This window comes from Hibiscus syriacus, unplaced genomic scaffold, assembly GCF_006381635.1.
Source record: "Hibiscus syriacus cultivar Baekdansim isolate YM2019G1 unplaced genomic scaffold, ASM638163v2 tig00000797_pilon, whole genome shotgun sequence".
Lineage (NCBI taxonomy): Eukaryota > Viridiplantae > Streptophyta > Magnoliopsida > Malvales > Malvaceae > Hibiscus > Hibiscus syriacus.
In genome coordinates this window covers 17547-39703 of record NW_024061826.1, presented here as the reverse complement: position 1 = coordinate 39703, position 22157 = coordinate 17547, and the positions used below count along the sequence as shown (strand labels likewise).

The 22157-nt window shown below is 36.7% G+C and overlaps 3 protein-coding genes and 1 pseudogene across 3 annotated transcripts; 2 read left to right on the top strand and 2 right to left on the bottom strand.

Moving 5' to 3' along the window:
* Positions 1–664: 664 nt before the first annotated feature.
* On the bottom strand, positions 665–13457 carry LOC120115550 (annotated as a pseudogene).
* Positions 13458–14696: 1239 nt separating this feature from the next.
* LOC120115540 (uncharacterized protein At3g52155, chloroplastic-like) lies at positions 14697–17164 on the bottom strand. The gene is made up of 5 exons (XM_039136222.1): positions 16835–17164; positions 16591–16690; positions 16309–16488; positions 16002–16119; positions 14697–14794 (listed from the first exon to the last, which is right to left on the bottom strand). Exons 1-5 carry the CDS (start codon positions 17052–17054, stop codon positions 14726–14728), a joined length of 687 nt encoding a protein of 228 aa, XP_038992153.1. The 5' UTR covers positions 17055–17164; the 3' UTR covers positions 14697–14725.
* A 1054-nt stretch (positions 17165–18218) lies between these two features.
* On the top strand, positions 18219–18886 carry LOC120115522 (auxin-responsive protein IAA9-like). The gene is made up of 2 exons (XM_039136212.1): positions 18219–18506; positions 18584–18886. Exons 1-2 carry the CDS (start codon positions 18219–18221, stop codon positions 18884–18886), a joined length of 591 nt encoding a protein of 196 aa, XP_038992143.1.
* Positions 18887–20375: 1489 nt separating this feature from the next.
* LOC120115529 (UPF0047 protein C4A8.02c-like) lies at positions 20376–21791 on the top strand. Its single transcript, XM_039136216.1, has 7 exons — positions 20376–20619; positions 20697–20757; positions 20872–20966; positions 21043–21076; positions 21216–21270; positions 21359–21401; positions 21532–21791. Exons 1-7 carry the CDS (start codon positions 20443–20445, stop codon positions 21601–21603), a joined length of 537 nt encoding a protein of 178 aa, XP_038992147.1. The 5' UTR covers positions 20376–20442; the 3' UTR covers positions 21604–21791.
* Positions 21792–22157: the final 366 nt, after the last annotated feature.

Below are 22157 nucleotides of genomic sequence, written 5' to 3'. Positions count from 1 at the left end.
TCAGTGTTTTTCAAAAATCGAATTTCATCGCCTTCCCAAAACTAAATTTTTTAAGTCTAACGGATCCCTCGCGGGAAACGTTATGACATTAACAATTCGCACAACCGAGGTGGGTTACATTCGACGAAATTCACCATCCAAATATACCTTAACATAGCGTAGTTAATTTGTGAGAAACTGAAGGAAAATGGAGTTATTGATTTCATCTTGGTTTTGGTTCATGAAGCAATCTGGTTGGTATACATGGGGAGGCAATGAAGGTACAATAGCAAAACCTAAGAACATGGAGAAGTCTTAAAATTCATCGACTGTAGGCGTCGTATGATGATCGACTGTGTAAAACTAACGAAATACGATTGATTCATGGGATGGGGGAAAACAGAGGAACAAACCAAGTGAATATGGAGATGTTTAAGAAATCAAATTCGAATATATCTGGCTTGATTCATGTGAGCATTGTCATATTGCTGTTGCGAACACTATTCCAGCAAGCCAAACAACTATTGCAGATATCATAATTCAAAAGGTCAAAAAAATTCTTAAATTACTCATTATTTAAATCGGCCTACGTGCCTAATGAAAAAGAAACATTGTTTTGCTAGATTGTTAGAATTTGAGTGAAACTTTACTAGGAAAAAGAACATAAATACTTGGACAACTGTTCAATCTAAATACTGCATTTATACATTTATCGTAAAGCTTGGTAATCTGCATAATTTTGCTTCAAGTTTAAAATGACTTGAACACCTTGTACTGAAAATACTAGAAACAATAGGAAGAAAATACAACAGTTTAATGTTACTGGGGCCACTCATGAGGAATGATTCCTCCGGTGATTAACTCGTCTCAAAATGCAAAGGCGTAATCTTTTACTAAGGGCTTCTAGCTTTTCAAGCTTCTCGTGCTTGGGCTTTGGGGTTATTGAAGCTTTTTTTTCTTATTCTTCTTCTCCTTTTCCTCTTCTGGTGGATCACACGATTTTTGTGGCATGCTTTTAAGAGGTGTTACAAGCACGTTAAGAGTCACCTAATGAGAAAGGGCCCATTTTCAATAAGAAAAAACCGTAAATAGGCAGGAGCTACCCCATTCAAGTTAAAATAAATATAGATCATGCAGCAAACAAAAGCTTGGAACTTATTCTCAAGATCTCTTATGTTAATATGCCCTGCATGCATTCTCTTGATTGACTAAAAACAGTTTTGAATCTAACAGTCTGTTAAATGCATTATGCAGATGAAGGTAAGCCTTCATCATTCCATGGTGAAGATTACGATGGCCATCAGCAGGGTTAGAGGTAGAGACAGAGACATAGAGGAACCTCATTTCTATTATCAGCAGTTCTTCATCACTGCCCCCTAGTGAAGAGCATCTTCCCCAACTTTCTCTGTTTGAGCCGGTATATGAGCAACATTCGTCACTTTGGCCATTAGGCTTATCCTGCAAATCATAAGGCAAAATTCTCTGATGAAACAAAGTATGAACAGCGGAAAACAAGAATTTCATAGATTACTTCACACGTTATGTTGCCGGTTCAGAAACCATATTCAGTAACATGCGATAGCCACACTGGAGGTGCAGTCATAAGTGTAGAGTGAATCTATCATTAAATATAAATCATGTCAGTTTCTCAGGACTAATTGAGAGTACATCAAGCAGGAACTGAATAAACTAAACTACCTAGTCTTCCCCGTAAAAAGAATAAAACATGTGTATATGCAGACAGACACAGAGTTATATACTACAGAAGATGATCAGAGGAATTTCATGAATACATGGATACCTGTAAATTTGATTGTTCGTCACTGTCAGGTCTATTGTTCTTGGTAACCATGGAATCCTGCAATTATATGAAACAAAAAACTATTAAATATGTAAATAATTTGAGTATTAGTCTAACAAGCAGACGAATACCAAACACAAAGTGGAATGGAATACTACCAATGTAGTTAGCGGCGCAACTTATGAGATCAGTTCATTTACTGGCTTAGTAGCCAAAACGCTAGGTGCAGCAGAAGATGAACTTGCAGCATTGGTTGGCTCAGTTTCAATGCCAGTGATTATTTCATACAACAGACTCAAAAGAATTCCACAAATTCATGTTAAATATTTGGTAGGTATATCCCCATATTCCAGTTTCTATAAAAGCTTTTACACATGTTAGTATCACCAAATCCTAGGGTCAGATCATCTTAACAAATACATGCATCACGTAGGTGACACAAACACCAATCAAAAGGATACTCATCTTTTACTCTAAAGCTACTTTCTTAAAAGCTGACATGAAAAGAAATTCACACCTAATCCATGCCAGCACCAACTTTCAAATCACCAAGGTCATATTATTTTTCAAGTTTACTTGAACAAGCAGAAGAAATCTGTGGAGGACGAAGCACATTGAAGAAGAAAATGGAGACTGAATCATAATAAAACTGTGGCCTGGAGGAGTTATGATCACCATCAAATTTTATAAAGTTTTTATCCCCCTGCATAGAATATGCTTGATAAACACTTCCGGTATCAGCCAAAACAGGGTATATTTGGTTCATGGAATATAAGATTAACAAATAAAATTACAGTATTTGGTAAATGGATGTAAGACTACCAAGAAGTGCATTTTACTAAATTGTCCTTGTTATAGAATTTGTTTTTGAATGAAATCAGTTATTTCAATATTTTGGCATATTTGAATTTATAAAAAAGTAGCCCATAATCTTAAATTACGGCCTGCGCATAATGTTCCCAAACCAAACACCATAATCTTATATTGGAATCAAAGATTTCGCCTTGGAATCTTAAATAAAAAGAACCAGAGGCCACAAGAAAATGTAAGAATTTTCAAATGGTAATTACCACATATGAATTAAATATGAGGTCAGAGTGTTGAGGTTGAATAAATTTGTCCTCACTGGCATGTCCAAATAATGCTGGAATGAATGTTTTGGGTGCTACCTGTGAATCAAAGTCTAGAATGTTACTTAATAACTAGCAGTTGGTAAAGAAACAAACCCCACATGAAATGAAAAAAAAAATCTGTCAATATATCAGATCTGGAAAGGTTTTAACGTTGGGAAGACAAAGTATGAAAAAATTTAATCAACTCACTAACTTGTGATCAACTTGTGAACACCAACCAGATGGACAAACCTTCAGACAATTAAGATCCATAATGTCAAACTTTGCCTTCTTCTGAATTAGACGCCTCATGTACTGCACAGCCATCTTAACCTAATTGAAATAGAACGCAGAAAATACAATTGATTGCAATATTAAAAATATCTACACAAAGAATATACAAACAGCAATGAACCTCATTGTGATTCACATATCAAGGCCAATAAAGCAGTGATAATTTTTTTTTGATAAAAAAGGCCTCATTAAAAACCCCCTTCATACCCTACATGTTATAATATAAACATAACATGAAGGGCATAGGAAGAAGGAAAAGAGTGCCTCTAACTTTTATTAATGAGAACCATAATACACCTCCACACCTACATGACTAACTACTAACAACATAACCTTTAAGCCACAACTGTGGATACATAACGCACCCTAATAACTCCCTTAAAAAACAGCCAATATATTACACCTCTAACCACAATAGAAACCCAAAAATCAACCTATACCAGCTTTTGCTAATTCATCCGCTTCCCAATTTGCAGCTCTCGGAATATGCCTTGTAATAATACCCTTCATTTCCACACAAGTAGCTATATCCGTCACCAAGGATTTAAACAAAGGAGTACTAAGGTCCGGATTTTTAATCCACTTTAGAGCATTAGTCGAATCTGATTCCAAAATAATCCTCTGGCTTGGACTGTAACCAACTTCCTCAGTAAGAATCAACCCTCTTTTGATCGCCAAAAGCTCTGCAAGTAAAGGAGGACCTCCCCCTACCTTCTCTGAAAACGACCCAAGCACCGAACCACTCCCATCCCTAATCAATCCACCAATTCCCCCCTTATCCCAACCTTTGACCATTGCACCATCAACATTTACTTTTAAAAAACCTTCCGGAGGAGGACTCCAACTAGAAGGAGAAGGAGTCCTCTTATTCAAATTACCATTACAGTCTGCTAATTTTAAGTCCCCCATCAAGGAATCAAAAGGAATATGGACATCCTTAAATGAAGGTCCAAACCACGAAACAATTCTGAACCTTGTAATGAAGAACAACAACGCAGAATCAACCTTCCCTTGCTGGAAAATCACCTCATTCCTACATTTCCAAACCGACCACAACACAGCCCTAGGGATAAACTTCCATATGAAAGATCTTGGAACTAACTCATCCCACGCAATTAAGAATTCCATCAACTTAGTCGGAACCACAAAGCAAACATTCCAGTACTTTAAGAACTTAACCCACAGGTCCCACACCACATCACAGTGCAGAAACAAATGTGAGACCGACTCATTACACTTCCTGCACAAAGAGCACACAGTGTCTTCCACCCCATTAACTCCTCTCTTTAGCAGTTCCTCCTTCACCGCTACTCTGTGATGAGTAAGTTGCCAAACAAAGGTTTCCACTCGTGGTGGAGCTACCCCCTTCCAAACATATCTTTCCCAATTACCTTATACTTCATCATTACCCTCTCTATCAAAATACAATTGCATGAATGATTTTGCTGTAAAACAGCCTTCACCAGTTCCCAACCAAACCCAACAATCATCCTCAACTAATGAATAAGTAACTGTTCAAGAGAGAGATATGCTGCAGCCACTGTTCAACCTCCCAATCCACCAGATTCCTTCTTGTCTGAATATCCCAGACCTCACCCGAGTCATTATACAGCCTGAACTCTGCAACCTTCCCCCCTTTGTTGTTCGACAGAGCAAATAACCTTGGAAACCTATCTTTCAGAGGAACCGTACCCAACCATACATCATACCAAAACTGCACTGATTCTCCATTCCCAGCTCTAACACAGAAATTTTTCCTAAAACAATCCCCAAATGCATCACTTGAAAAGAAGTTCTTAACAACTCCTCTCCAAATCCAAGAAGTACGTGTTGTCCAAGTATTCAGGATCATCATTGAATTTTAATCCATATTGTTTACACAACAGACCACTGTTTTCCACCAAGAGGATTTTTCTACAGCAAATTTCCACACCCACTTCCCCATAAGAGCCCTGTTTAAAAGCAATAGATTTGGAATTCCCAAACCCCCCAACTTCTTTGGCTTACACACCAATTCCCATTTGACCCAATGGATGTTCTTTTTTTCTGTCGATCCCCCCCAAAGAAAAGACGCCATGATAGAATTTAATTTGTTGAGAACACTAATAGGGATCCTAAAAATAGAAAGGTAATAAATTGGAAGAGAGCACAACACTGATTTAACCAAAACTGCCCGTCCAGCCAAAGATAAAGACTTTGCCTTCCACCCAGCCAAACTATTATAAAATTTTGTACCACCGATTCCCACAAAGAAAAAGAATTCCTCTTAGTCCCTAACGGTAGACCTAAATACTCCGATGGAAAAGCTCCTCTTGCACAACCTATTTCCTTGGCCCAAGAAGCTAACTCCTCCTCCCCACATTGATTCCAAAAATTCTGCTCTTATTCAAATTCAACTTCAGCCCCACCAACAATTCATAAATTAAAAGCACCCTTCTAATATTCACCAAATCATGATTAGATGCCTTGCTAAAATTATTAAGTCATCCGCAAATTGCAAATGTGATAACATGAAAGAACGACCCATCGAGCCTAATTCAAAACCCGAAAACAACCCTTTGTTCACTGCTTTCACCAACATTAGATGTAACAGTTCGCCTCCCAAATTGAACATCATAGGAGATAATGAACAATCCTGTCTTAATCCTCTAGTAGTGTATATTCTCTCTGTAGGTGTGCCATTTACCAAAACCGAAATAGAAGCTGTTGAGATACACTTGTACATCCAAGAACTCCATCTATCTCCAAACCCCATTTTGCTCATTATTTTCACCAACATCCTCCAATCAACCGAATCATAGGCTCTCTTGAAATCCACCTTAAAAACAACTCCCTTCAATCCTGTTTTCCTCCAACACTCAATGCCCTCATTTGCTATAAACGAACAATCCAAAATGTGTCTCCCCGGTATAAATGCAAATTGAGATGGACTAATAACTTCACTAATACACAAGCTTAACCTTCTCGCTAGTACTTTTGAAAGAATTTTATAGAAACCCCTAACTAGGCTAATTGGCCTAAAGTCTTCTAACCCCTCTGGATTGGCCTTCTTAGGAATAAGAGAAAGGAAAGAGTGATTGGTGTCATTATCCCAGTCTTTTCCCTCATAAAATTCCTTAAAAAACAGCAACATCACTTCCTTCAAACTTGACCAGAACTTCTTGAAAAAACCTAAATTCAGTCCATCCGGGCCAGGTGCTTTGTTACTATCCGAGTTAGCAATTACACCCCAAATTTCCTCTTCAGAAAAAGGCTTCTCAAGGGCCAATCTCTGCTGTTCCGAGAGTTGTAAAAAATCCAGGTCCAGTTCCTCCACTTCCAATGTATTTTCCTGATTAAACAACCCCTTGAAAAAATGCACCACTGAAGTTTTAATTAATTCTGGATCTGAAATGACTTCATTATCTACTTTGATGGATTTGATACCATTTCTCCTTCCTCTACCTCTTGCACATTGGTGGAAAAATCTAGTGTTCTTATCCCCTTCCAAACACCACTTCAATCTTGACTTTTGTAGCCAAATCGATTCCTCTTTTTTATACAAGTCCCACAGCTCTTTCTTTGCTTCCACTAAATTCTTCATAGACACCAAGGGGAGACCTTGTTGCAATTGAAGTTCCTTCTCATGAATTCCTTTCTCCAACCTATTTATTCTCCTTGGGAACTCTAAATACCCCTTCCTAGACCATTTCTTCACTGCTTCCTGCACCCCTTTTAATACAGTAGAAATCGGTTGTCTATTTTCCACTCTACATAGCTTGTGCAACTCTCCCTCCATCATACTACAAAAACCCTCCTCTTCCATGACATAGTTAAATAATTTAAACGGTTTCAGTCCCCAATTCCATCCCCTATTTTCCAGTAAGATGCTGTTATGATCTGAAACAGACCTTTCTAAGAGTTTTTGTGTTATCATGGGGAACACTGATAAAAAACTTTGATCCACTAAGAACCGATCTAGTCTCTCGTAAGTTGGAATTTCTCTATTGTTGCACCATGTAAATCGACCTCCAACCATAGGCAAATCCACTAGATTAGCTTTACTCACAAATTCTCTGAAAGCAAACATTGAAGCTAAATTCACTGCACCTCCAATCTTCTCCTCCTGTGACATAACCACGTTGAAGTCCCCTCCGAGACAGACTGGACTGTCTAAATTCTCCAGAAATAAAAGCAGCTCCCTGAAAAACGCTTCCTCTGACTCCACACTTGGTCCATACACATTTATGAACCAGCAAGACCCTAGTACCTCATAAATAGTACCCTTAACTACTACAAATCTCCTATGAATAATCTCCTCTTGAACCTGACACACTTTTTCATTCCACAAAGTAATCAGACCACCAGCAGAACCTTCAGCTGCTGAAACTGCTGTAGCTGTCAACAAATTTCCTCCCATTTTCCTCACTACCGATTGATTCACCACTTCCATTTTCGATTCCTGGATGAATAAAACTAAAGGCTTTCTCTCCTCCACAACTCTCCTAACAGCTCTAGCCTTTACCCTCCTACCCAAACCCCTAATATTCCAAGACATTAAATGCCAACTAGTCATCAATATCCAGCTATAACCCTAAAATCCAGCACCCCTTAATTACCCCCCTGTACTTCTCTCTCCTTTATCAAAGGAATCGTTTTGTTCATAAAAACTTCTTTCCCCCCTCTGAATGTGACCCCTAACAATTCACTTACGTTCCAACACTCCAAAGCCTCTGCCCCATTTACTTCCTCATTGTTATAAGCATGCTCCGAACTTGTACCAATACGGCTCCTAGATCCCCCCCTCCTTGATCGTGAATAGACACGTTTGCACTTACCCCTTCCCACTCTACTCCCCGATACAGTCTTCCCAGAATTTTTATGAGCAGACACAGAAACAGACCCCTCCTGCAGGGAAGTATGATACTGCACAACATTGAATCCTGTTGTAGTAGTACAATAATCCTTGCTTAATCTCTCCTTCTCTTGATCCAGCCCACTCCTCACCTGTACTACAGGGCCCCTAAGAAACCCACTCCCACAGTCAACTTTCTCATGCTCATTGGGAGGATCTCCCAGACATTTCCCATTTTCTCTCCCTTTATTAACTTCTTCTGACTTTTCCTGCTGGATGGAGACATTACCTGCCTCAGTCACATCTTTGCACAGGTCAAACGTATTTTCCATTCCTATGTTTAAATTCAAACGCCCCTCGGTATTTGTGTGTATCCCTGGTTGGGAACTTCTAACCCATTCGTCAACCCTATTTTGGGATTCTGACAGCTCCTTCTCTCCCACCTGCTCTTCCTGTCCATTTTGCACTTCTTCATTGCTCCATTCTGAAGAACTTTTCTCCCATGGGTCTTCTGCAACTTCTTCTTCCTCCATGTCTGTTAACTCAGGAAAAAAATCCTCCACACATTCAACCTTAATTTTAATCATGAACTTCCTCCCATATGTATTGATGATGACATGTTCGGGAATATCAAATGGACTCTCAACCCTTAGTAACAACTGTGCCACTCTGCAATCCACTCTATGTGCAGTTTGATCTTGAATTCTAACTAACTTGCCCCATCTGGATGCTAAACTAGAAAAGAACGGGACCGACCAACAATTTAATGGAACACCAACCATTGAAATCGCACAATAAGCTAATGGGATGCCCCCCTCGTCTACAACCGGATCCAATAATTGAAACCAAAACGACAGAGCTTCCCATCTTTCTTCCATTGCAATTCTTCTCTCCTCGACCGACTGAAAAACTACAAGACACGCATTCTATGCAAAACCCCACCTTATCACTTTCGCCTTGAAGCCCTCGTTCCGTAAGGCTTTCTGCACAAAGTCAACTTCAAAGATATCTTTACAAATGCCAGTAAGTGAAGATTTCAACCATATTCTCTCTTCCACTGGGATAAAGACTTCCAAAGATTTCTTCTCCTCTTTTTTATTCCCTTGACTGCTTACTTGAAGGCCCTCTGGAACTTTTTTCACCCAAACTACCGTGTCTCTATATGTTCTTCCATCAAGGAACCTATTCATCCTCTCCATTTGCTCTGCCACTTGTGCCGGAGAAATCATTCTTCTGCCTTTCAACTCACCTGTTTCTACCCTTTTGGAACCCCCCGCTCTAAACCCTTCACGACTCTTCATCTCAGACAGCTTGTCATATTTAGCTACTGACACAGAAATTATCTTCCCATCAACCCTGACATTATTCGTCTTCTCCACCGCATTGCATAGATCCTCCTTGCTTGCAAAGTGAACGAACACAAACGTGCAATCCTTATATTTCGGTCTGTTATTGATAAATGGAATGAACACCCTAATGACTTTGCCATGATAACTAAAAAGTTCCCCTAATGTTCTTCTGCTCACTCTCCGACTAAGATTATCAACAAACGCAGACCAAGTACCCCCTCCATGGACCTCACTCACTTTTCCATCAGAAAACTTGCACTCTCGCTCTCTCACTCTCTCCATTTCAGATTTTTGTCTTTCTTATGGACTTTCAAATTTAATTAATACTCTATTATCACCATATGATATGGGACGTTGAAAGATTATTCAAATAATCTGATTGACTTCCTTTCGGTATAAAGCAGTGATAATTACTGTTTAGTACCACCAAGACCAGCATCAATATACCCCGTTTTGGAAAAAGCAGCACATTAGCACTATTTATCACACCTCACATCTGGTATTGAGGTGCAGTGGCATTTTCTGATCATACCAACTGACTAAATTTGGATATTTCAACTGGACCACTCTTTCTGCTTCAATTGGTGGCCATAATGGGGGAGGGGGGTTAATATGAAATCATGCATCTCATGTTTAGCCCCATTATTTGCTTTCTTCAGAGCGTGCATATCATCCTGTGCCTATTAGTTAATAAGCAACATGTGACATCTTCACAGGGTATATAATTGGTCTAACATGCCAGTTTGCTTTTAAACGCTCACATTTAAGCTAACAGAGTTGCAAGAAAAGATTTGTACCGTGAATTTAGGAAGCCTGATTTTATACACATCAACAAGCTCCATCATTAGATCAAATAGGTTTGAGAAGGCACTGTCCAACACCATTCCTGCTATTGAAGGGTCTTCTGCTCCATAAAGAAGGCTGCATCAAATAACAAAGAGAGAAACCTAGCACACTAGTAAGTATAGTTTTCCTAGGAAGAAACAAAATTAAAACTGAGAAGCACCATCAAGAGAACAAGCGTCCAAAACATCCAGAAACAAGGGCTTTCAAACACATCCTGTTTAAGAAAATGCAATAAACTGAGAGGTGAAAGATGAAGCACCTGGTGATAGCACCCATTGATCGTCCCCAGAGGCCTATACGAGATATTTGTCTCACTTCTCAAATATGATACCACAATCTTGAGATCGTCTCTCTGTCAAAGAGTTTTAAGAAAAGGTAAAGAAAAATATAAAAAGACAAAAGAATACATAAATGGTCATCAAACATGGGTAACAGAGGCACTCAACTAGATCGAGCACATACCTCGTGCCACCCTAGGCTAACATAATCACCATCAGATAAGCCTGAACCCGAGAAATCAAGTGTGAATACAGTAATATTTGATGGGAGAAGAATTACAGAGCTTCATTGGCATCCGCTCTACATCCACTGTGATATCATCCATGGGAGATAAAAAGAGAGTGAAATTTTACCCCTCTTTTTATGCTACGCAAATCTTTGGTAACGATTCAAATCAATTACTTGTTGAGGCACAATACCATCTAAAAGCTGTTTATAACTACAATGTAGATTTAAGCAGAATTTATGGAACGAGTTCATACCTGTTTCCATGGCAGTATATAACACAAGGGAGTGGAGTTTCTACAGGGAATGATGAAGGCGCGTAATGACTACAACGCAGCTTATGGACCCTTGCATTTGTAAGCTGTATACATTTGAAATAGATAATCTAACATGTTCCAAGAAGCTAACATAAAGCACAGAGGTGACAAATAGGAAAAAAAGAGATAAAAAGGGAGAAAGGTGGCTAATTAACATCCATACTTGCCTCCAAATCATGTCTTTTATATTGCCTGCCAGCAAGAGTAAACTCCTTTTGCCAAAGATACTGATCTGGATTATAATTAGCCCTGCATGTACACATGGCAAAAGTATAAAAGATAGTAACTTAAGGGAAGATCAATGATCGGATCAGCAGCGCAGCCATTACAGGTTACAAGTACTAAAAAATGCCGAGTAATGAAAAAAGAGGAGTTGCAAATCAACAAATGAGATGGGGGAAGCAATAATTGGCTAAGACAGCTCCAGCCTCCTGAGCATGTATGCATCATACTAATGCTATAGCTTAATTTATTTTCAAAACAGAGTCATGAAGCAAAATTGTAGTTTGATTAGAAAAACTAATATTACTTTTCTTTGCACTGGAAAATTTAGGGTCATGAACTGGGCCGATCCAGCTTTAAGAGATGAGAATGGAATTAGGGTCGAATAGTGTAAAAGAGAGATACCTTGGAGGTCGAATAACAAAATTGATGAACTGATCAATTATCTTGCTAGTAATGAGCTTTGGAATGTGAATATAAAGAAGCGTGTAATTACTCCAGCGCAATGTATCAACAGCTCCAAAATTCAATTTTTCAACATTTTTTGTTGGCTCCAATTCAACTATTTCTATCTACCTCTCTCTGTCTCTCGCTTTATGAGGGAGAGCACAGAAGAAGCTTCCTTCTTTTAGTGGAACATATGGGGCAATACAAACAGGCATCTTTTAAAACCCGTACACGAAATTATAAATTTGCAGTCCCACAGAGAGAGATGGGCAGCAAGAATGTTTCCCCAACATCGTCTCGAAACGTCCAACCTCCCGTGTCAAGAAAAAAAATTAAATGTTGAGCTGAATGTGAGCTGTTTGGCAACTAAACAAATAATAACAATTGATACGAAAAAAGAGCTGAAGAAACACAAAGCTCGTTCACGAGCTTTCCTTCCAGATCTACAGCGGCTACACTTTTGGACTGAACTTTTTTCCTGTTTCTTTGGAAGAGTTATCAAGAAAAAAGAAGTGGAAGAAATTCGATTCCAGATCTCAGAAAATGGGAAACGAACTTTTCAAAAGAAGGTGGAAGAAAAAGTCAAAGATGAGGGGAAATTCTACCAAAAGAGAGAAAGTAGGACGGAGAGCTTACAGGTTTTGGTGTGTTGCTGGCGGCCGAGAACGGAGGGGGCAGCCAGGCACAGAGAGAGAGAGAGAGAGAGAGAGACCGAGCTTTTTCTTTACCGATCTCTAGGGTGTTCGCGGTCGGTTTGGATCGGTTTTTGATTAAAAATTCATCCGATCTAAAAGTATAAATTTTTAAGATTTGGATCGGTTTGATGTTTTTAAAAAAAAATTCGATTCGATCTGATTCAATTAAGTGCGGTTTGATTCAGTTTGAATTTGTACGATTTTGAGATTCTAATTTTTCAAAAATAATTTCATCATTTCACATCCTAAGCTAAAATCGATGGAATAAACACCGTTGATGAACATAAAAATAACAGTAACACTATAATGATGGCAGCAAGGATAATTTCATAAATTTTTGTTCTCTTTACCGATGCAATAACAAGGCAAATTAATCTCAGGCCTTTATTTACAGACGTGTTTGAAACCACAACCAGTCCATGATGAACTGTCCATTATGGTTAACTCTCCCTATAGTTTTAATGTGTCGTAAGGTTTAGTTAAATTTAAGGCATCTTACCTGTAAAGCTAAAGACAGGAACTTGTATGTATCCAGAGCATACCGGACTAATGCTTCATTCTCACCAGGATTGATTGTACACCTAAACATAACATGATGTGAAAATTATTCAAGACTAAAACAACAAAAATCAGTTTAAATCTTTCATCACTTGATAAAAAAACAAATGAACAAGTGAAGTATGATAACACTAGAAGCACAAACTACGAATCTCAAAAACATCATCTAACCTTAGAAGTTAGGTTCACAAAATAAGGATCCAGTAAATAACAGCTAATTACTTCAAAATTTTATTAGAAAGCACACTCAGCCAATCAAAAATGCATAATGCAAGCAACATAAAACATTTATAGTCCTATTATGAGAAGCGTAGATTGATAAATTATGAAAGCAAAAATATAAAATTGTCCTAAGGAAACAAACTAACGTTGAGTACACAAGGACCCCACCAGGGCAAACCAATTGAACAGCCTGATCAAACATTCTCCTTTGATATTTCGCATGGTTTCTTAATGTCTCAATCGTTTCCTGTATGCAAATAAAATCAACATGTTTCATGTAGTTTTCATATGCATGATAGAACTTGCAGAGAAAAACAATAGGCCCAACAATACAGAAATCAACCAGGAAAAACAAAAAAACCTTCGAAAATTCAAGAAAATATCATACTCGAAAAACAAAACAGAATCAAATCACGGTAACATACCAGCTGGTTTTGAGTAACAAGAGAGCAGATTTTTTGGATTTTCTTTCCTCGGAGTAGAATCTGATTAACTTGATTGAAAGCTTAATGGAAAAAATAAACGAGGAGGATGAGAACATTGAGAATAGGCGGAGTCTAAACTCTAAAGTAGGCTAGGGTTTGAATTTGAAAGTTGAAACGGTGTCGTTCATACTTAATTGTAAGATATATCGGTTCGGTTTAGATCAGTTCCGGATTTTCAAACCGAAACCGAACCGATCGGTTTTTTTAAAAAAAATCCAAACACACTAAATCGGTTTCAGTTTTTTTCGGTTTTCGATTTTTTGGATCGGTTTTCGGTTATTTTTTTGAATTGGTTTGGATTTAAACACCCCTATTGGTCTCTTTGTTTCATAAGTATTTGGGTAAACCACATAGCTGGTCTCTTCTTTCCGTCTGTATTTTTTTATTATTGATTTTGAAACAATTACATTCTGGTCACCTTTGTTTTTAATTTCTTATTTTAGTCATTAAGCCATTAATTCTTAATAAAATATTAATTTAACTCTTTAACTTATAAAATATCAATTTCAACCTTAAATTCAATTAAAGTCCTTATTGTCAATCGTTGTTCATCACGTTATCAATTACATTTGATTAGCATCACTGGTTGTTGTTTACAATAATTGGACCATAAAATTTTTAATACATTGCTTTTAATCTAATGAACTCGAATCTAATATCATCACAAAAAAATTACTTTGCACTTCACAAACCTACTCTAAAACTCTTTAAATTCATCTAAAATAAATTATAATAATAATTTAATCCTCATATTTAGATAAAAATGAATTTAGGATTAAACTAATATTTTATTTAAAATTTAAGAGTCAAAATAAATAAAATTTAATATTTTTATTAATATGTCATGTCATCAAATAGCATAAGTTAATTATGATGAACGACAATTGATGATAGGATTTCACGAATTTAAGAATCAAATTAATATTTTATTTAAAGTATAAGAGTTAAATTAATATTTTATTTAAAATTTAGAACACCTCTTTCTCTTGTTAATGTCTTCTTTCCATTTTCCTAGCAGAGAGAGGAGGTAGGGGGGGGGGACTTTCGGATTGTCTATGCTCTACAGGTTACTACTGGGTGTCACTAAGCCTTGAAGCTTCCAACCACCATACCCTGCTACAGAAAATGCCTGAAAAGGTAAGACATTAGGTTCAGTCATGATTCATCCCTTCAAAAGTTATAACCCAAAAATATCTCCAATCTCAAATATGAAAAAAAAATATATGGTGATTAAGCAGCACTGGTCAAGTTTTTGCATATTCATCTCTGTACCTCTCCAAAAAGTGCATTATGATTTAACCACAACTTTCAATATATTGAGTTTCTTTAATTAAAAAGAAATATCGGCAGGGGGTTAGACATGATAAACACCATAAATTCATTCCGTCATTGCTATAGAATTCAGCCACCAAATTCTCCTTTTACACGGCACCAATTCTATTAAGACATGCCATGTTAATATATCAGTTTTCATTTATGAAGCTATCACAAGGGCTTCAAAATAGGTGCATAAAAAACTCCAAAACAAAGGTGGCCTCAAATCTATGCACACCAGATGCAAAAGCTACGGGCATTGAAACTCAAAAGCATAATTATTCTTGTTTAGAAGAACATCATTCAATCCAGTCCCAAACATGGTTGATCCACTTCTCCCATCTGTCTACTATTGGATTATGATATTGTTCCCTAGTTTCCAAGGTAGCACAGTTTATTCATCAAATAACAGTTTTCAAGAGTTTCACAATAGGTTTCAGTGTTTCACCGATGCTTATACTTCCAAGTGAATAAACTTTGAAAGTGTATTGAATGTAAACCCTGTAGGGTCTCTACATGAACCCTTAAATAGTCTGATTTTATGTGGATCATACATGTATACTCACGTTAGAATGTACATATCCTACATTCAAAGTACAAGCAACGCAGGCCTTATTTCATGAAATTAGGCAACAAGATCAGAAACGTCCTACTACATATTTTTTCTGTTCAAAAAAGCATAAGATAGAAAGCTTGCATCAGCCTCATCTATAACTTCCTGTTCTCAAACAAAATTTCAATATACTATACCGTTAAATCTACAGATTCTATGAGAACACCCTGAAATATAAACTAGATTATGCTCCATAGCTTATGAGAATAGTTCACAACTCCAACTTAGCACCACTCAAAAAGAGCAGTTCTTGCAGATAAAAGTAAAACATATAGTAATGAAGTATGGGTGGTTGGATTTGGCGTATGTTTAGCTTATAAAGACTATATTTTATAGTTACTTCCATACAAAAATAAGGCAAAAATGACACAGAGACAACATGAAAATATTTTATGGAAGGAAATCGAACCACTTCCCAAGATTTTCCAGGAGCTTCAAGCAAAGCAGCATTGCAAGCCTTGAGCTCTATGGAAGCACCAGCAAACATGGAGGCCGCCTCTTCCCATCCCTTATTATGCCCCATGCACCTGTATAACAAATTTAGTGTGAATCTGTGATAAATTACAAATAGAAATTTTCTAAGAAAACAAACACACAATCATACAATCAGGTTTCAATTAGAGAGTAGAAACATAAAGCTTGAACCAGAATAACATACTGAAAAAAAATAAAGACAGCAAAGGAATAATCAAAGTACACAGAAAAGAGACACTGACATGATGGTAAGTATTTCATCACTTGAATACTGACAGATAGTTCGTTGGAGGTGTTCAGCAGTCTGCCCATCCATGGCTGCAATGGAATAAAAGCTAGAAATAAAATGGACCTCTGCTTCCAGAAAACCACGCACCTGTTCCTGCATGATTTTAAGTGTTTCTCTGGTCCGCACGGCATCGCTGGAGCAACACGAATTAACAGATTGAATTCTTTATTTGTCTTCAAAACATCAATATTAAGGTTTTCAAAATATGATAATAAGAGAAGAGAAGCTAGCTAACCTGGATAAAATAAGCTGAGGGATCCAACCAATTCGTTGGAGCTTCTGAGAAACCGCCACTGCATCAGCTCGCCCGGATTTACTGAGTGGACGGTCGTGATCTGATGGTGTTGGGGTTCGCCAAGTTGAGGCATTCACCAATTACGAAAATTAAGATGGCAAGATATGGTTTTAATAAAAACAAGAGGTCAGAATGTAAGTGGAAGAGATTCTTTGAGAAGAAGGGGGAAAAAAAAGAAGCAAACCTCGTAAAGCCGGATGTTGCCAAGAACTCTTGGCATGGCGAAGTAGAATGAGGCGGCGATAGGCAGATTGGGCTTCCGACGCGGCTAGCTCAACCTCCGCCTCAATCATCAAACACCTCCTCCTGCGGCGCAAACAGATAGGAACCGGACTTAAGCCAATGCTCAATGGCTTGGAGGTTGAGAGGCAAGAGCCTACTGCTACTGTAGCACTAGCATTCATTTCCGATTTCAGTGAGTTTCTAGTACCTGCGATCTGTTTCGTTTCCTTGAAGAGATGTTCAAGTTAAATCAAAATAATTGTTTGGTCTGGGTATTTTCTTTGGGTTGATTTTGGTCCGGCTATGCACTTAAAACATTTTCTTTCCCCATTATATATCTTCTTTTTTATATTTCGGACACCGGTACTATACTAAAATTATATTTCAACATACATTTTATGGGTGTTTGTTTCAACTTTTTTTTTCCCGTAATTCATCTTTTCGTTTTTTGGTTATTTATAAGATAAAATAAATCCAGCAAATACAATTGTAATTACAAAAAAATATGATTCCTGTAAATCAGTTTCTTCGTGGAGTTGATAAATCCTATTTTGTAACTTGGAGTTGAATTGAATGTTTTTCGAATTGAGTCGAGTTAAATTTTTAAATTTCTATTTAAATTTAATTGTAAATATTACGATATTTTTATTATAATTTAAATGATATTTTATAATCATATGCAATACTATCAATACATATATATTTTTTATTTTATTTTTTCATATGTGATTTATATATACCATACAAAGTCGAGATACTCGACTCAAACTTGAAAATTAATCTACTAATTACTAAAAATTTTGAGTTATTCGAGTTATATTTTACAATTCGATTTAAACTTGAAACTTCTTCGAATCGAATCGAGTCGAAAAAATCAATTTTTTGAGTCGAATTTTACTCACTCCTAGCTACACATTTTCATCCTATTATCATGTTTTAGTTTTGTAAATTTTATCACTAATGTTAATGTCTCACCAAAACGAAGTTATTTCGATGTCCAATAAACACAAAACCATGTCGTTTTACTCGAAAACATTATTGAAATAATATGAACTGAAGAGATATGAACCTTAAACCCATAGAAATACAAAGTTAATGCTTAACCTTTGGGCCAACTTCAATGTTCAGTATGGTTTGTTAGGCATCGCCATTATCCCTTGCTGCTGTTGGTCAACTTCATCTCTTAAACGTGTTTGTAGATCTATTTGTCGAAGCTTTTTTTTTCTTCAATTTGCAGTCACAGAACAAGATCCGGCCAAATCCTTTTCCTTTCCAACTAAAATAACTTTACTGGATTCTTCAGGCTCCGTGGATAGAGTGTGCCATAATTGAAGGAGCGCTACTACATGGGCTTGTCTGATTGTTCTCCTATGGATAGCTCTATTGTCTGCCTTGTATCCGAAGAAAGCAAGTCTAGTTTGAATCTGAAGGCAACCGAGCTTAGTCTTGGGCTTCCTAGATCCCAGTTGCTCGAAATAAATCAGGATCTTTGCTTGCTAAACACAGCTCAACTCGATGATAAACCCCTTTTCCCTTTGCATCCTTCAAGTGATGGTCACTGCACTGCACTGCATAAGACTGTTGTTTCAGGCAACAAAAGAGGGTTCTCCGATGCAATGGATGAGTTCTCTGAAGTAGCAACTATTGCGATTCATGAATACCGAGACTAATGTTAACAAATCTGACATGCAAGGCATAATCTATGTTGCAGGGGGAATTTCCTTCAAATTCAAAAGTAAGCGTGATGCCATCATCCAGGCCTTCTTCAAACTTGGGACTGATATCAGGTTATGTGCTTGAGAACCTTGGGTCTCAACCAACAAAAGCCAAAGAGATCACGAACCGGAATGTGGTACAGGATAGACCCCGTGCTACTAAGAATACCATGTCTGCTCCTAAAGCAACTTCAAACAGTAACAGTGAAGCACCAGTTAGCAAGTACGCGTGCTTGGCTTTTTGTTATAAATTTGTGTTAAAAGTGCTTGCGGATCTATCACTCGAAGTCTTTTCCTAATTTTTCCTAATCAAGGTGGATGCACTAAGTCCCTATAAATTTAATTTAATGTGTTAAGAAAAAAGGAAAAAATTGCATATCCATTATTCTAAAGAAAGGAAATTAAAAATTTGACATCCGTTCTTAAATTTCTAGATCATAACTTAATCTTTTTTCTTTTCAAATTTATGAAATTTTGGGGTTAGAGAAAATGTGTCCTGTTGAAGAAAAAGAGAGAAAATACAATTGAAAAATATAGGTTTTATCCTTAGATTATTTGAAATTATAGAATTAATCTTAACTAAAATTTTAGACTTTCAGAAATTTTATAGAAAAAAAATAACAAAAAATTTAAAGTAATCTAACGGTTAGCATTAAGATATATTTTCATATGTTTAGGATTCAAATCCTCTCAACTACAATATTTTATTTAAGCAAAACGACATCGTACGGAGTTGTCATATTATCGTGTCATTAAATAATTAACGGTAAAGTGATATAATTACACTGTTAAAATTGACAAAATTAAAACGTTAATATATAAATGAGTCGATGCTTAAAAATTAGTGGTATTTGAAGTAATCTATTCCAACTTTTTTTCTTTGCGTCTTCTTTTTTTCTTGGGATTTATTTAGAATATCAAAATTTTGTTATTTGTAAAAGAACTTGAATTTATGAGATTTTGATCCTTTTTTTTTATCCTTTTCTCGTGGATATTTTCTCTTTTATAGTTGACAATGCCCCCATAATTAGTAACTATATCTCTAGTTTTTACTTGGTACTTTATTGTTAGTCAAATTTTTTTAAAATTTAATTTTTTAATATTTATTTATACCCGTATAAATTTGTTTTTTCTCTTCAATTTCTTGTAGAATGTGTAAGGGGAGAATTGATATAATTCTTTTTAATAAATCGATACTTATTTATATCAGTAAATTTACAAGCATCATAAAATAATCTATGCAACATCATCGAAACATTAAAATTTTATTTTCACATGTTGATTTTTAAAAATAATATAATTTATTCTTATAAAATTCATTTTTTAAATTTTCTTTTCAATGAAACAAATAAACTCTCAATGTTAATTGTTAGTGATTGATATCATTCTTAAAATTCAAATGTATATTTAAAAATGTAATGTGGTTTATTTTCACATTTTTTTTCTATATGTTAGGTGAGAACATTCGTTTGTTAACTAAAGTATATCAAAATATTTAAACTAATAATAAATTTGCTTGTTATTTATAGTTAACAATAATATTTGTCCTTTTTAACCGTTAATAAATTTTATTATTCATTTATTTGTATTACTATCAACCAGATGATCTAATCCTATTATGTCTCGTTATTAATCTTATGGGGGCAATGGATAGAGATGGCTGCCAACCACGCAAGAGATGAGGCTCGTAGACGAACTCAGATTTGAGAACATCATTCAATTTGCAAAAAAAGGCCCAAAAAGATATCAATGACATTTGTGGAGTATAGGGAAGTCCGTTGGAAATACTGTGCTCCGGGTATGGGCCATTTGAAATAAGCATGTTAGATTACAACTTTGAGAGAGAATCTAAAAGATGCTGATGCAAAGCTCATCACTGTTTTCATCGAACCCTGCGTGGGTAAAAGCACAGTACAACACATCCTCCGTCGATTCCAATCCCATGGCTGCCACCGTTCCCGGCCCTAAATGGGCTCAGAAGACAATTACTCTTCCTCCCCATCGGCGAGGCTGCCATCTCGTTACGTCCCAGGTAACCAACATGCCTCCTCCTTTTTGCCTGCCAATAATTCCATTTCGTTTACCTTTAACTTTGCTTTTGGGAATCAGATATTGAAGGAAATTAGACCCGATTTGTCAGAATTTAAGTGTGGCCTTGCTCATCTATTCCGTGAGTATCTCTATTTCACTATTTTCGCTTGACTCCTTTGATCCTCTCCCCCCCTGCATAATGATTATTATTTTTATACTATATATTCACATATTTTCGATTTCAAAATTCCAGTGCAACACACAAGTGCTTCTCTTACCATCAATGAGAATTATGACTCGGATGTTCGTGGTGACACCGAGACCTTCCTCAATAAAATAGTTCCAGAGGTATGGAGATAACAGAATGCTTAGTTTTTTCTTCTTCTTTTAATTGGTGCTTGAAATTTTGATCTTCATTTTGCAGGGAAGGTCTGCGCCTTGGAAGCATACGCTTGAAGGTTTGTGTCAGTTCATATTTACAAATCTAGACTCCTTGCTCTTTCAGCTATACTCTAATGATATAACTTGAACCCTGCTCCTTATCCTTCCCTTCCATGTCAGTTTCTTCATATTTAAGTTTCATTTTAACCTTTTCAGGCCCTGATGACATGCCCGCCCACATCAAATCATCAATGTTTGGCTGCGCCCTAACGTAAGTACATTTCAGTTTGACGATGGTTTCATTTTTTGTTCTTTGAATTACTTCAAATTCACCCAATCCTTATGTTATTATTCTACAGGGTTCCTATTACAGATGGAAAACTTAACATGGGAACTTGGCAGGTCTTGCTTTGAATGCCCTTTGATTAATTTGCTCCGAGACTGCTAAAACTTGGGTTACTCTTGTTTAAATTTGCTTTCCAATTTCCCCTCTTAACAAAATTGTCCAATTTTTTGGTCTGTTATGCTTTAGGGCATTTGGCTTTGCGAGCATCGTGATGCTCCAACAGCTCGTCGAGTGGTGGTGACCCTCAATGGCATCTGAGGTACTAAATATGGAGATGCTCTCTTCTCCCCAGGCTGTGTAATGGTATTACATTTAAGATGGTTTCATAATCACTAGCTTTAATTTGTTGATGGGATATACTAATACGAGCTTGAATGCCATAAACTGTTTGTTGCTTTGTCGAAATAACATCGACAATAAGATGCTATAGCATTGAGTTTGTAATCGGTTGTGATCGACACTTTCTACCTAAAATCCGTTTAATCAGATCGTTTTAGGCTGTACCACCTATTCTCTGCTCAATCAATTTCTCGCTAACCATAAAGTTCTTTGCTATTGTTATGGTCCAACAATCTGCGAGTAAGCTCTTCTTCTTTTTCCTTCTATCCTTTTGCATTCGGTGAATTTCTCTCATTTTTTGGCTTAATTTTATACGTGTAGTCTACTTTTGTTTTCATTTCGAGATGCCAACTGAAAATCACAACTATTTGTTTCAAGAGTGTTGGAGCTAATTCTCATGAACATCTTGGACTGCAGTACTGATAACACGTTAGAACAATAACAAGACTATGCTAATAAACCCTAGAAATCTA